Source organism: Gopherus flavomarginatus, chromosome 1 (assembly GCF_025201925.1).
Source record: "Gopherus flavomarginatus isolate rGopFla2 chromosome 1, rGopFla2.mat.asm, whole genome shotgun sequence".
In the NCBI taxonomy this organism is placed as follows: Eukaryota; Metazoa; Chordata; order Testudines; family Testudinidae; genus Gopherus; species Gopherus flavomarginatus.
In genome coordinates, this window is record NC_066617.1 from 250,255,120 (window position 1) to 250,270,909 (window position 15,790).

Consider the following 15,790-nt stretch of genomic DNA (forward strand, 5'->3'; position numbering starts at 1 on the left):
CAAATCTCCAGCAACTCCCCCCTGTGCATCTGAACTATTGGTAACACTAGGGAACTTTCTGGTTATAATTCCCTACTTTAGACAAGGCCTTGTTTTGAGGTTCTCTGAAATACTGTTAAACACTAGCCCTACTGTTTCTACTGTGTTATGAATAACTACTTAGATTTTCCTTATAGTTAAGTTTTTTTCCATTGTCTTTATGTGCTAGCAAACTTTGAGTAGAGAGAAAGAGACAAAGAACAAGTCATCATTCAAAGATCTTAAAGAGTCTGTAAAATTTTACAGTAATTTACTCCTCTAAAAGAAGCTTATGACTTTTGAAGTTAGTTATATATGTTAACTCTTCAGAACACTGAAAACATCTCTTCTCCACAAAATCATTTACCTTACACACGCACATTCCTGGGGCTCTTGCTTGTTTAGCAGTATTTGCTGGTGCTTATTTTTAGCAATATCGTAGTCTAATCTTTACTGATGATGATAAAGTCTTAAAATATGGGAGCCCTTTCGTGCCCTCCTTTATGTCCATCACAGAAATGGAAAAGCAGAAGTGAAAACTGCCTCCATCCCATTCCAGAATGCTTCCTGGTTTCACCAATTAAAAAACAACAACAACAAATAACCCTCTACGTAAAGCAGGCAGTCATTATTAAGAAAAGACAAGAGTAGCAAGATTTTGAATTTTCAAAAGTTAAATGTTGCTAGCTCTGCTTTATTACAAGTGTGACAACTTTTGGTGTTTTTCTGAAAGCCCCAGTTCGTGGAGTCAAGCAGTTTTGTGAGAATCTGATCTACTTTTCCAAAAAAATTCTTGTCCTCATGATTTCATAGAAAAGCCTGAAAACTTGGCTAGAACACCCAATGACAAACAAAAAAAGGACTCAAACTGTATTTTTAAAATCTCATAATTTGATGGGTCCTGAGTCTTGGGATTTGATTTTTTTTTTAATGATTGAGCTTAGCAATATTAATACTTGCCAATTGTTAATTCACACATTTGCTGCTGTCTTGGAAAATCTGGATTTCAAGGAAGTGCATTTCCTTTTGTGATATTTCTTTAGATATAGGGAGTCAGACACTTTTGGATCAGATTTCAGCACTATTCAGCAGAATCCATCAAATAGCAGGGAGACATTTCAGAATCTAATGATGAGATGTTTGCATTTGGAATTGATGTGTGAGCGAGATGTCTGTGGTACTGATGGCAAATCCTGCCTCTTCAGGTAAAGATTCTGACTGCTAGAAGAGGCATCAGTAGCAAATTAGACATGAACTTGCCAAGTAATACAGTGCCAAAAAAAGAAAATGGTAAGCTAAGAGAGTTTTGAGTTGAGTATCCAAATGTTTCATGTCATGGAGTGGGAAATTAAGGTAAAAGTATTTTCCCGTCTCTGAGGCGCTGGAGTAACTGCACATAGAACATTCATTTCTGGACATGATACCTTTTTAGAAAGGTCTCCCTCAAATTTGTCAATAGAAGAAATAAACAACAAGAATTATTGCGGCTGGAGGGATGGAGTTGAAAGACTAAAAGAATGACATTTTATGGTTACAGAAGGATACCCAGAATGAAGAGGAATTATTTAGAGTGGCACAAGAGGTAATTAGGGATTGGATTAGGAGGAAATTTAAGATATGTATCAAGAAAAAATTCATGACAGTATGATTTATTAGAGTGTGAATAATTCTAAATGAAGTGTTGGAAACCTCTGTGCTTGGGACTCCCAAAATTAGACTGAGCAAAACACTATGGAATATGGTATAGGGAACTGCGTGGCACTGGTCGAGAGATGGGCTATATGATTTAAAGGGCCTTTTCTTTCTGTGACTTCTGTGGTTGAGTAAGAATGAACCTGTGTACAGTAACTCCTTGCTTAATGTTGATATTCTTGAAAAATGCGACTTTAAGTGATGTTAAGCGAATCCAATTTCCCCATAAGAATTAATGTAAATGAGGGGCGGGGTGTGTGTGTGTGTGTGTGTGTGTGTTTTAGGTTCCAGGGAAATTTTTTTTCACCAGACCAAAAACTCTCTATCATATAGATATACACACAGTATACGTTTTAAACAAGCATTTTAATACTGTTCACAGCTATGCTGATTGTGAAGCTTGGTTGAGGTGGTGAAGTTAGAGGGTGGAATAAGGAGGGATATTTCCCAAGGAATGCCTTGCTGCTAAATGATGATGAACTAGCACTTGGCTGAGCCCTCAAGGGTTAACACGTTGTTAATGTAGCCTCTCATCAAGGCAACACGAACAGGAGGGATGGGAGACAGCATAGCAGACAGAGACAGACGCACACTTTGTGTGTCTGTGGGGGGAGAGAGATGCACGCTGCCCCTTTAAGTAAGCTGACTCACTCTTAAGTGCATTGTCTTTTTAAGTGGATCAGGAAGTTGACAGCACTTGCTGCCCCAAGCTCTCTCTGTCTGTGTCCCCTGCCTGCTCTATATGGAGAAGGAGTAAGCCGGATGTAGGAGTGGAGGGAGGGGACACCCTGACATTAGCGCTCCCCCTTCCTTCCCCTGCACTGCAAGCGGGAGTCTCTGGGAGCAGTTACAAGGCCGAGGGCAGGAGCAGCACATGGCAGTGGGGGGAGGGACGGCTGAACTGCCAGTAATTGATAGCCTGCTGGGTGGCTGCAGCACAGGGAACCTCGGGGAGCTAATGGGGGGCTGCTGGTCCACCCTGGTTCCAAGCCCCCGTCAGCTAGCTACAACGGGCTGCTCTTCCTGCATGCAGTGGACAAAGCAGATGGCTGCTAAACGACAACGGAGCATTGCGCAACTTTAAAGGAGCATGTTCCCTAATTGATCAGCAAGGTAACAACATTAACCAGGACGACTTTAAGTGAGGAGTTACTGTACTTATCTTGAAGGAAATCCATGTTATGTCAGAGATTCTCAAACTGGGAGGAGCCTCCCGCCAAGGGGTCACGGAATGTATTCCTGAGGGCATGAAAAGCTTTAGGGGGTTTAAAAAAAACAAAACAAAACTTGCCAAGTGGCTGCAGAGCCGCAGCAGCTGCTGACTGGATGCGCAGCTCTGAGTCTGAAGGGAGTGCCACCACTGGCAGAAGCGGAGAAGTAAGGGTGACATGGTATGGTATTGTCACCCTTACTACTTTGCTGGTAGTGACGCTGCATTCAGAACTGGGGGACACAGAATGAGGGTACGATCAAATGAGTTTGAGAACCAGTATGTTATGCTTTGGTGATGTAAATGCAAAAGGAGAAACTTTACCAATAGTACTTGCATTCTACAAACAATTTTTTGTTTTTTATTTTTCCTTCATGGTAACTAGTGTCTATAGCTTTGGGTAGGCTTTCTTTTGAATTTGTTAGAAATTATTGTTGGGATATGTAAGGGTTAAGTAGAGACATGAAAAACCGCTGGTGTGCTGGCATGGTATCAGAGTAGGTACAGGCATGCACTATTCCTTCGCTTAATTTCCCCTCCCTTCTCCTTGTTAAGAATTGGTAAGTGTTGCAGCTGCATAAGAAATGTGGGGATCTAAAGGATAACACTTCTTTACCCAAGAAGTATCTCCTCTTCCCTTCCTTTCCCAGCTACATAAGCGAGCCCTGAGTCATGGCCCCTCCCTCCCTTCCCGAGAACTGTAGATTAAGGGAATTTGTAGCAACAAATTACTGCAAAGAATTTGTATTTTCAAGGTAAAGATGTGTGTATAATGCTGTAATCAGTCAATAGGGGTGGGAATAATCATGGTATGGGAGTTTCTGTTACTTCATAAGGGTTTTTGGGGTGTAGCAGCAAATGTAGGCACTTACATACTAACTTAAAAAGAATGTAATGTAACTAATCCAGTGCTTACTTGACAATTGGGTAAAGAGGAACAAGTATCGCAATAAAGAAGCCTGTTCTCCTATCCACCTTTGGGTCAACCTGCTCCTTTTTCTTGTAACAACTAGTTTTGGAATTTGGTTGTTATACTTTAAAAAAAAAAAAAAGTTTCCATTTCTTTAAAAAACTATGGTGGTTCTTGCATAAACGAACATATGTGATAAAGATTTATTTTTTTCCTCTCTGATATTCTGGGTGTGTGTTTATATCTCCTCAGCAGGGGAGAAGAGTATTAAAGTTACTATGGTTTGGGATTGCTAAACTCAGTCTTCACCTTTTGGCAGTGCACAGTGATATTGGTTGGGATGCAGTGACTTTGCATTGCAGCACAGCCTGATATGTACATTTACGGAAATGTTAATTGGCTTATGGAACTGCACTACAAAAGCTGTTCCCATATCATTAATTTTAAGATGGATGGGAGTCTAAATGTCTTATTTTAAATCTACTGTAAGATGAAAAATATATAAAATTACATTTCATTCTGAAATACCTGTGGAAATTGTTAAACATGCTCATCTTGGTGATTCAAACTCCTTTAGGTGACTTCCTTTTTAATTTGAGCTTTTAGTAAAACTCGTCTATCTTTCTGTTTAGTGCCAAAGATGATCTTGACCTTGATGCTCTTGCTGCTGAAATAGAGGGAGCAGGTGCTGCCAAGGAGCAGGAACCACAAAAATCTAAAGGCAAAAAGAAAAAAGAAAAGAAGAAACAAGAATTTGAGTAAATAATTTTAACTCTTTCATTATTGTATTCAGTTAAAATAAACAAATACTTACATGATTTTAACTTCTTTCTTTAGTGAAGATGATATCCTAAAGGAGCTGGAAGAACTGTCTGTAGAGGCACAAGGAGGGAAGGTTGATCGAGAACTTGCTTCAGCAAAGGTGAAAGTTGAGGGGTTATTGAAAAATAGAAAGCATTTTGAAAGGGGCAGTTTTTGAGTAGTCGAATCTTTACTCACAGATTACATAACTTTTGGTGCTGCTGTATAGTGGGAGGACCTACATAAAGATTGCATCAATGCAGAAGAGTAGTTAAAAGCAATCGTTACTTTAAAATAGTAGTCAAACAGTGATAACTTTTAGCTTATACCACATTTGCACACAGATAAGCATTAGAAAAATGTGACTGATTAAGTAGAGCGTTCTTTATTGTGGGCTGCCTTTAGTTAGTTCAGGTATCCTTTTACTACTGCTCAAACTCTATCCTATATAAGAGGAGTCCTATATAATCTCTGAATTTTGCATTTGAAAACATTAAATTTTTCATGGAAAAAAAATGAAACATTTGTTTGATTACCAGACAGTAGAGAATGACGACCAAGAAATCAGCTTCTCAAAACAGGACAAAAAAAAGAGAGGGAAGAGTAAAAAAATCAGTTTTGACGATGATGACAGTGAAGAAATGGAGGGTAAGGATACAAAGTCTAAAAAGACTCAGAAACCAAAAACTGAAACTCACTCTGGCAGTGATGATGATGATGATTGTGAGATATTGCTTAAGAAAGGCAAAGGAAGAACTCAAAAATCAAATAAAAAGCGGGACCTTTCAGAAGAGGATGAAGCTAAGAAAAGTAAAGAGAGTACACGAGCAGCGTCCTCAGGTGAGAGTGCTGATGAATCAGACGATTTCTCCCAATCTAAAAAGGGTCAAAAGAAAAATCAAAAGGGAAAGCCCGCTCCTAATGCTGAAAGTGGGGATGAGGAAGAGGAACCTTCATTCAAAATAAAAACAGTGGCTCAGAAGAAGGCAGAAAAAAAAGAGCGTGAGAGAAAAAAACGTGAGGAGGAAAAAGCCAAACTGAGAAAACAGAAGGAAAAGGAAGAGTTGGAAGCCGGTAAAGAACAGGTAAAACCGAAGGAGGTTGCAAAGAGCGTTGAAGAAGCAGCTTCTCCTGAAGCTATTCCAGCTGGTGTTGCAGGGGAAAAGGGAGAGGCTCCTACAGCAGCAGAAGGTTGGTAATTTTAGGAGAGTAATATTTGATGCAATTAGACCTTTTTCCCTTTAATGATTAGTGAACCAAACTGCTGGCAAACCAGTGATTGTGATTGCGGCTTTTTCCTAAGTCAATAATACTAAAGATACTTAGTAGCTATATATATTTTATTTTTTTGTATGTGGTTCACCAATGGGCCTTTTTATCTGGCCTGTACATTGTCCAGGTACATAGAAAGCAAATGTCACATGATGAATTCTCACCGTGTTTATATATTTATAGCTCTGTAGTGCAAACATAATTTTTCACCACTTGATAATTCTTAGACATCTATTATATGAACACATTAGAGTCTTATCACTATGATTTAAGAGTCAATTTTTTTCTTTTTCAGTATGAAATCAGAATCCACAATGTTTCTCAGATGTGGACTTAAGCAATCGCTTCTTGGCCTCGTGGCTGAGGAGTGAAAACATTATTTAAAGCACTGCTTAACTATCTGGAGTCCTTTAAAACTGAATTTGTGACACCTCTGAATATCTGTCTTTCTTATGTAGCTGATGATAATGAGGGGGACAAAAAGAAAAAAGACAAGAAGAAAAAGAAAGTTGAGAAAGAAGAGAAAGAAAAGAAAAAAGGTCCCAGTAAAGCTACAGTTAAGGCTATGCAAGAAGCCTTGGCTAAGATGAAAGAAGAGGAAGAAAGGGCAAAGAGAGAGGAGGAAGAGCGCTTAAAACGGCTTGAGGAACTAGAAGCTAAGCGTAAAGAGGAGGTACTGCATGTGTTCAGATGGGAATGGGTGAGGGGTAGGGAAGTGGTGGACCCCCACTCAGTCTGTTGCAGGATTAGGCCCTTACTATGTATACAGTGAAAACTCACTGAAAGTAGTGGAAGATCCCCCTTCTTGCCAGCTATAAATTGTAATAAATCCTTGTAGTTTGATAACTAACTCCATAAAAATGCATAGTGATATTTTTCCATATCACTGTTTACATTCATAGGAACGCTTGGAACAAGAAAGAAAAGAAAGGAAGAAACAAAAAGAGAGAGAGAGAAAAGAGCGTTTGAAAAAGGAGGGAAAACTTTTAACTAAATCCCAGCGAGAAGCTAGAGCCAGAGCAGAGGCTACTCTTAAACTACTCCAAGCTCAGGGTAAGTAGTCTTGTAAAATCAAAACTCTTTTTATGCACTTATTGCTCAAGGAAAACTTTGCAGATTTTTCTGCTGTCTAAGTCCCATGTTGCTTCAAGCAGAATATACCCAGAAATGCCATGTGTAAAACTGTGTTTCTGTGGCCAAGGAAAGCAATATTTTTATTTCAAATTTATTAACAATAGTTAAAGTTAAGATTCTGTCACAGGTATTTTTAGTAAAAGTCAGGGACAGGTTGTGGGCAATAAACAAAAATTCACGTAAGCCTGCAATCCTTCCCTGACTTTTACTAAAATTACCCTGGGGTGATGGGACCACAAACAGCACTGCCAGGGCTTGCAGCTGCTCCAGCTCCTCCCCTGCTCCTGTGGCAGAGACTGACTGCTGCTGCTCCAGCCCTGGAAGGACTGACCCAACCCTGGCTGCTGCTCCAGCAGGCCCGGGGCTGGCCATGGGCCAGCTGTTTGGGTGGCCCTTCATCTTCCCTGGTCGCTGCTCCCCGGGACTGGCCGCGGCAGGCAGTGTTCCCAAAAGAAGGCATGGAGGTCGTGGAAAGTCATGGAATCTATGACCTCTGTGAAAGAATCGTGTCCTTAACAATAGTTATCCCAGTAGCTCTCTGTGCTTGTATAGATATTAAATATAACCATAAAACCAGAAGGGAAAATTGGCTAATATAATATATTTGCCACCTTTAATCTATGTATCAATTACAGCCAAAAATAAATGCCTATGAAGTATCACTTTCTTGGCCATCCCAATCTCAAAGGCCAGATAAATTAGATGAGTCTTGCAGCATGTATTGAAAGTAAGTTATTTTGGTTCTTGGCAGACTAAGGGAGGAAGTGAATTCCAGAGGCGAGATCTCTTGTCTTTAAATCTGGAGGAAATTAGCTTGAGTGCCTCCACTGATCATAACTACATGCTATCTTGCTGAAACAGAAGTGCTCTCAGGTATTCAGGATCCAAACCATTTAGGGACTCTGGCAAGAGTCGCTGGAATTTTTTTAAATAAAAAAAGGCTCATTAAGGCCAGGATTTCTGTACATTTCCTGCTGTAGTTTATAACTAGCTTTCTCTGGAATCCTGCTGACTCATTGCGAAATTACACACCTCTGTGTAATCTTGTCAGATCTCAAACTTTGCAGGGTTTGGTCTTGGTAATAACTGAGTGGAAGGTATTTAAGAGAAATCTAGGTTGTTTCAGCAAATACCTGTGGTACTTCAGTGGCAATCCTTCCCTCTTGCACTAGGTCAACTTTCTGCTTTCATGCTGAAAGTTAATTTAAAGCAAATGAGAGAAGAGTGCCGCTGGAGCTCCCATCTTTCTGATGAGGTAGAAAATGAAGGTACCGATTTTCACTTTTTTGCTTATGTCTTGGCACACAATTATGTAACTTCAGAATCATAATACTTATACCAACAGGCAAAATACTACCTACTTAGCCTTCTTTAAAAGCTTAAGAAAAGAGAGATGGCAGGTAAGAAGTCTAAAGGCCCTAAAACAAGCTTTGTTTGTTAGGCCAGTTGAAAGTGAATTCCAGAATAGAGGATCCTTTACTGATGATGCCTTATCACTGCTAAATTTGAAATGTGTATGTTTGTGGGACCAAATGTAAACCTCAGTCAAAAGTTTCAAACCTGGTACCTAATGTTAGACTCCTAAGCATAAATGACCTGACCCCTTTTATCCAGAGGTTATGAGCACCTGCAAATGCCACATGAAGATGCATGTCATTGGCACTTTCTTGCAAATCAGGCTACTCAACTGTCTAAATATACAGTTAGCCTAAGTTTGGGCAGGTTTGGAAAATTTTGGTCTTTAATTTAGACCAAATCTTACCTTTATTTTAGTTTTCCAACTTGGTCACTAATCTACAGGTTAGTTCTGTTCATTGTAGTCTTTGAACTGTTCTAATTCTCATTTTTGCAGGTGTTGAAGTGCCATCAAAAGATTCTGTGCCAAAGAAGAGGCCAATTTATGAAGACAAGAAGAAAAAGAAGCAACAGCAGCAACAGGAAAACAAAGAAGGTGAGTGTATCTTACTTCAGCAAAAAATTCTTCATATAATAGACTAAACTGATTTTTCTCTTTTCCTTTTCACAATTTATTTTTTGCTATTACTCTTGATCATTGTTTCCCAAACTTGGGACGCCGCTTGTGTAGGGAAAACTCCTGGTGGGCCGGGCCAGTTTGTTTACCTGCCCCGTGGGCAGGTCTGGCCAATCGTGGCTCCTACTGGCCATGGTTCACTGCTCCAGGGCCATGGGAGCTGCTGGAAATGGTGTGGGCCGAGGGCTGTACTGGCAGTCGCTTCCAGCAGCTCCCATTGGCCTGGAGCAGCGAACTGCGGCCCGTGGGAGCCGCGATTGGCCGGACCTGCAGATGGGGCAGGTAAACAAACTGGCCCAGCCCTCTAGGGGCTTTCCCTACACAAGCGGCGTCCCAAGTTTGGGAAACACTGCTCTTAATCATTGACTCTAATGCAGCTTCGTTTTCTTGTTCACTGACAATATTGGTAACAAAAAGGTGTATTGCAAATCCAAAAAAGGCTTTTGTCCTCCAATCTTATTTAATCTTTTTATTACTGACCTTGGCACAAAAAGTGGGAGTGTGCTAATAAAGTTTGCAGATGACACAAAGCTGGGAGGTTTTGCCAATACAGAGAAGGACCGGGATATCATACAGGATGATCTGGATGACCTTGTAAACTGGAATAATAGTAATAGGATGAAATTTAATATTGAAAAGTGCAAGGTCATGCATTTAGGGATTAACAACAAGAATTTTTGTTATAAGCTGGGGACTCTTCAGTTAGAAGTAACAGAGGAGGAGAAGGACCTCAGAGTATTGGTTGATCATAGGATGACTATGAGCTGCCAATGTGATATGGCCGTGAAAAAAGCTAATGCTGTCTTGGGATGCATCAGGCGAGGTATTTCCAGTAAGGGGATGTTAGTACCGTTATACAAGGCACTGGTGAGACCTCATCTGGAATACTGTGTGCAGTTCTGGTCTCCCATGTTTAAGAAGGATGAATTCAAACTGAAACAGGCACAGAGAAGGGCTACTAGGATGATCCGAGGAATGGAAAACTTCTCTTATGAAAGGAGACTCAAAGAGTTTGGCTTGTTTAGCCTAACCAAAAGAATGCTGAGGGGAGATATGATTGCTCTTCATAAATATATCAGAGGGATAAGTACTGGGGAGGAGACAGGAATTATTTAAGCTTAGTACCAATGTGGACACAAGAACAAATGGTTATAAACTGACCATTAGGAAGTTTAGACTTGAAACTAGAGGAAGGTTTCTAACCATCAGAGGAGTGAAGTTCTGGAATGGCCTTCCAAGGGGAGCAGTGGGGGCAAAAGACATATCTGGCTTCAAGACTAAGCTTGATAAGTTTATGGAGGGGTTGGTATTATGGGATAGCCTAATTTTGACAATTAATTCATCTTTGACTATTAGAGGTAAATAAGCCCAATGGTCTGTGATGGGATGTTAGATGGGGTGGGATCTGAGTTACTACAGAGAATTCTTTCCTTGGTGTCTGGCTGGTCAGTCTTGCCCACATGCTCAGGGTTTAGCTGATGGCCATATTTGGGGCCAGTAAGGAATTTTCCTCCAGGGCAGGTTGGCAGAGGCCTTGGGGGTTTCTCGCCTTCCTCTGCAGCATGGGGTCACTTGCAGGAGGATTCTTTGCACCTTGAAGTCTTTAAACCACGATTTGAGGACTTCATGGGCTCAGATATAGGTTAGGGTTTTTTTGCTGGAATGGGTAGGTGAGATTCTGCGGCCTGCGTCGTGCAGGAGGTCGGACTATACGATCATATTGGACTCTTCTAACCTTAGTCTGTGAGACTATATACATCATGAAGGATCAGTAACGTGAGGGATTATAGTGTTCTAAACTTACTGATATTTCTGAAGTGAAAAAGCAGTAAAGCTTTATCCTAAAGAAATAAGAGACCATTGATTTATTTTTGTGCCTTTTTATCAATGAACCTGTAAAGTGTGCCAGGTTACTGATTCAGAAGAAAATCTTTTTTGCATTCTGAAAACTGGCAAATGCTAACTTTTTTTTAAAATCTGTCTTAGATCTAGTTATTTGTATAATATTAGAACTTTTGAGCACATAAAACATAACTTCCTTTATTCAAGGAAAACATTTCTCAAGTTTGTACTGAAAAAGTTAACGTGCTCTGTAGCATGTGTCACTCCTTTGGCACTCTGCTCAAAATGGCACTTTCATTGTGGTCCATGGATGGGGCTGCAAAGTTATTGCCGTGCACTTCCTTTGATCCCTAATGATCGTCCACTGATGACCATGGAAGATTTGCATGAAGATTGAGGATAGCACGTGGCTTTAAAAAAAACAAAACAAACCAACAACCACCTTCGCCCTCCCCCCATATAACTGTATAATCTTCAGTTAATAAAACTACTGTCCTGTAGGAGAAAATAATGCAATTCTTGGTTAGGACCAGCACTCTTTGCCATTTCCACATGCAGGTTGCACCTTATGATTTTCAAGCACAATTGTGTTTGCAGATTATGGACACAGTTGTGTACTTAAATAGTCTATAAATCTGATTCGTATCATTAGGTTTAAGGGAGAACACCCTATTGAAGGTAAAAGGGGATTGATGCCCTCTGTGAGCTTTTTCAAAGACAATGCTGTATCAGTTGTATTTTTTTCTTTTTTAACACAATCTTTCCGACTCATTGATAGAAACTTTCATCTTCCATAAAATAAATATAATGAGGGTGGGTACTCGCATTCTGAAATATTGGAGTCTGTCAGAGCAGCTGGATGTAGATATCTAATGGATTGCATGTAGCTAAGTGGTTGACATTCCTGCTTGACCGTTCCCCTGTGGTTACGATTGTTACAGATTTTTCAGCATATCAGTTATCTGCCAAAAAAGAGTTTTAAGTGAAATATAGATACACCTATAACATCTTAAAACGTTCTTTTGTGTTTTGTCTTTTTTTAATCATGCTGAACTCTAACTAGCTATTTTTCCTTTGTGAGAAGGATAGTGCTTTGATAATTAAGAAAGTAATCATCAATTTAAATTACTTTTTAGTAATTTATTTTCTCCTTTTTTGGTTGGGGAATGGAGAGAGGTCTGATAACTTATTTGTATTATCACATCTTATTGTATGTTTCTGACAGTGCAGGGAACTCTGAGATGAATCTTGACTTTTTTGAATGGGTGGTAATCCTGTTTAGCCAATAATTGACCCAACATTTGTCCATTTTCAAGCCTGTTTATGTTTGAGAATTCATAGCTTTGGGAGCTGTTTGTTTAACCTTCTGTTTTTAGATCAACAAGTTTATGCATTTTGGTTAGATCTTCCTAAAATATAATGGTGATTCTGTTTTCTTGGTAATAGTTTGGCTTTAAAATGATATACAGTGGTAAAATGTATCTAACCAACTTGATAGTATCCCTCTAGGCATTTATTCTCAGAGGTAATATAGCAATGATTTTGTTTGTTTCCTTGCAATCTCAGAAACTATGGAGGTGACCTCTCCAATGGAAGAAGTTGTCGAACCAGTTACACCAGTACAAGAAGAGATTCCTCTTTCAGAACCAGGTTGGTAGTAATATTAAACAATCAACTAAAACCATTAATAAAGCATATGTTGCCTGGCATAGTAATTTAAAATATTCTCAACTAGAAATTCAGAAACCTCTCACCTGCACTACTGGGAGAGTTGGAGCCAGAGAAGTTTTTTTTTGGTTTTTATTGGTCCTCTGATGGTCAGGAGGACAAGGTTCCACAGGATTTATTTTCACAAATGCTGAGCAGTTTATATGGATTGGCTTGAGAAACTGAACAGGTGTAGGGCAGAAATTTACTCCACTAGTGTGCAGAAAACAATGCTTTTAAGATGTGGCCTTTGTAATGGGAAGTATTAAACTCATGATTGTCCTTTACTAAGTGATCCACCTTAACGTTTTTGATGTGTAATAGAGTGAGGACAATAAAAAGCCATGCTCTAAGCAGCTTGCTATGTTGTTTTTTAAACTTGCTGCTGCAGCACATCCTGGTCCATAGTCTCAACTATGGAGGACCAGGAATTTTATAACAACTCCACAGCTCCCTTTTTTATAATAAAAAAGTTTAAAACTGAAATTATAAATCAATATGTGTATATACATACAATTGACAATAAGTTCCAAATTCCTTAAAACTATTTATATTACTGTGTCCACTTATGAATTGCATTTTAGTAGTCCTGAGGATTATTCTAAGGATCAAGTGTTTGAAAGAGTCTGATAAGTCTACCAGATCATGTTCTGTCATCTTTTGAGTTTGTGCATGGATTCCCCCCGTGGAGGAGAGAGACATCCTGACAGAGTAACTGCAGGTCCCAGATCCTCTTGGTTGTGTTGGGAAATGTTGAAGATGAATCCAATACCTCTGGAGAAGTCTTTTTGGAATCTTCACCCTTTAGGACCTGAGAGTTTCTCACAAGTTCTGAACAATTCCAAATATCAGGGAGTTTCTGGGCCAAACTTTGTTCCCTGGTCTTTGTTCCCAGGTAGTTCTTTTCTGTGCCAAACATAAAAATTCAGCAGTAACAAAACTTTAATTTCTGCATCCCATTTTCAAAATTTCTTCAGATTGGGCCACTTAAGTTTAAGCTGCATTGGTGCCACAGGCAAAGGTGTCCTTAGTCATCTTCCCATCAGAAGTTCTACAGGAGAAAGTCCAGATGCAAGTTTTGTTGGCCAGCCTGGAGTGCTTTATATGGGTCCACTGATTTTTGCAGAAGTTGTTTTAACTGCTTTCTCCATCCCCCTGTTACTCTCAGGGGTAACATGGACTACTTGTATGATAATCAAAATCCAAGTCCTTATGCTAGGAAGGTTTCAGAGGTAAATTGAGGCCCATTATCAGACATGAGGACTTCAGGAACTCCATGTTTTGCGGATACTGATTTTAGTTTTTGGATGATCTGTGCTGATGAGGTCTATACAAGTACAGCCAAATCAATATATCTGGAGAAGGAATTTACTACAAAAATGTATGTGTCTTTTTCCTGAAAAACAAATCTTTGGCTACCTGCTGCCATGGTCTGTCATATGTCTTTGTAGAGAGAAATGGTTCTGGTGTGGTGTTTTTTTTGTTTTTTTTTCCTTTTCGTTTTCCCCTTTTTATGTATCTCGCAGCCACCTACAAAGGTCTGAATTTGCTTATTCAGACCAGGTCTCTATACTGATTGTTTTGCTTGTGTCCTGCACTTGTTTATACCTTGCTCTCCCACATGGATTTTGGAGAGCATCCATTTCTGAAGTACCATAGTGCTAAGAATACTCTGTCCTTTCAGAAGCAGGCCGTTGGCCATGTGTGAAGGTCATTTACATCCTGCCAATGTGGTGTTAAGTCTGTGGGAAGTTGACTCCTTAAACCCCCCACCCTCATCCGCATCCCCCGGTTTGGCAAGTCTCATCCTTTAATTGTTCATCTCTGTTTGTTTGCTAAAATTGGCTGGCAGACGCTGGAATTTCTGCCAGAACAAGGTCAATGTAAACTTTGACATCTTTCTCTAAAGCTGTTTCTTCTTCTTCTTGGTGGTTGCTGTAGCCTACAGGATGGTTCAAGTTAAAAAATTTGGGGCCTAAATTAACCTAAACATCATTGTCAGCAGAGTATGAGAAATTGAAGTTGTTAGTGTAAGAAGTTAGAGATAAGTTGGAGACAGTGTGTTATGGGAAAGTAAGAGTTATTAGAGACATGACCCAGGGTTATATTACTGTTATGTTTTGGTGATAGCTGGCTTAATGTGTAAAGAGCCAGTAAGAAGGTGGTAGAAATACGATTATGGTAAAAGGCAGTTTAATGTTAATTAGTAGTATAATGGAATATAAAAAGAGCAGTGTTGCTGAATTGCAGGAAAGCTCCAATTTTATATTATTTTAAAAAGGTCTCATTAGTTTCCAGGGTTGTAAGGCTATACTTCACTTTGTTATCAATAGATTGATCACCCCATTGATACACTTCGTCTTTGAAATTAAGTATAATTGTGATATTATGTAAGTAATAACTGCATGTCTATTTACTTAACTAATCACTTTTTTTCTTTTAATAAAGTTTGATTGTATCATTCAAAGTGACATCCAGTGGTCCTTTACTGAGTAAATTTTCAGTAACTGACTTAGAAGCTTGAACCTCAAAACTAAATTGAGTTTTATTGCACCATTATCTTTAACAGCTTAATATTGGGAACATTTCAGCATAAAGATTACAAAAGATTACACTGCTCAATTTGGGCTCTAGACAGAGCATATGCTGCAGCACTTTCCCTGGTATGTGGTCAGTGTTGGGGAAACAAATCTCATCAGCTGTTGTAGCTGAATCTGTGACTCAGAGGGGAGGTTAATCCTGTTGGTTTTGAACCCAATAATACCTCTAAGGGCTTGTGGGCTGTTTCCATGTTAACAGAGCCATTTGTGCTATGGACTCCATTGCTGTGCTGAGACAGGGCTTTGCCTCCTCCTTGCTGTAGCTTTCATAGGTCTCTTCCCTGATTTTTCCACTTTCCCCATTCACTCACCATTCTGACAGTCTGGGGCTCTCTTTTCTTTCCTTTCTCCTCCTGTAGAGAGAGAGAGTCACCGCATTCTGACACCATGTGGTGTGAAGACATAAACACAGAGCAGCAACTAGAGAACTTCCTCAGTGGGATGTTCCTACGTTTATTAAGCTCCCCACTGCAATCCATCCTGGTCCTCTCTGCTAACTGTAGAGGATCAGGAGCTCTATGACCACTCCACAATAGATACATGTGCTCTAGAAATTCTTCCATAATGCCAGT

At 39.7% G+C, this 15,790-nt stretch overlaps 1 protein-coding gene across 3 annotated transcripts in view; it reads left to right on the forward strand.

Annotated features, from left to right (window-relative positions):
* EIF5B (eukaryotic translation initiation factor 5B) overlaps nt 1-15,790 on the forward strand; it is a 70,270-nt gene that overhangs the window by 16,128 nt on the left and 38,352 nt on the right. For 2 of the 3 annotated variants that reach the window (XM_050921681.1, XM_050921702.1), the window contains exons 1-8: nt 3,578-3,675; nt 4,463-4,588; nt 4,668-4,752; nt 5,171-5,822; nt 6,362-6,576; nt 6,806-6,956; nt 8,890-8,988; nt 12,478-12,561. In XM_050921681.1, the coding sequence (XP_050777638.1) occupies nt 3,593-3,675; nt 4,463-4,588; nt 4,668-4,752; nt 5,171-5,822; nt 6,362-6,576; nt 6,806-6,956; nt 8,890-8,988; nt 12,478-12,561 (1,495 nt within the window). In that variant the 5' untranslated portion in view covers nt 3,578-3,592. Of the gene's footprint in view, nt 1-3,577; nt 3,676-4,462; nt 4,589-4,667; nt 4,753-5,170; nt 5,823-6,361; nt 6,577-6,805; nt 6,957-8,889; nt 8,989-12,477; nt 12,562-15,790 lie in introns of those variants that run through there. The other variant, XM_050921691.1, reaches the window with a different exon arrangement.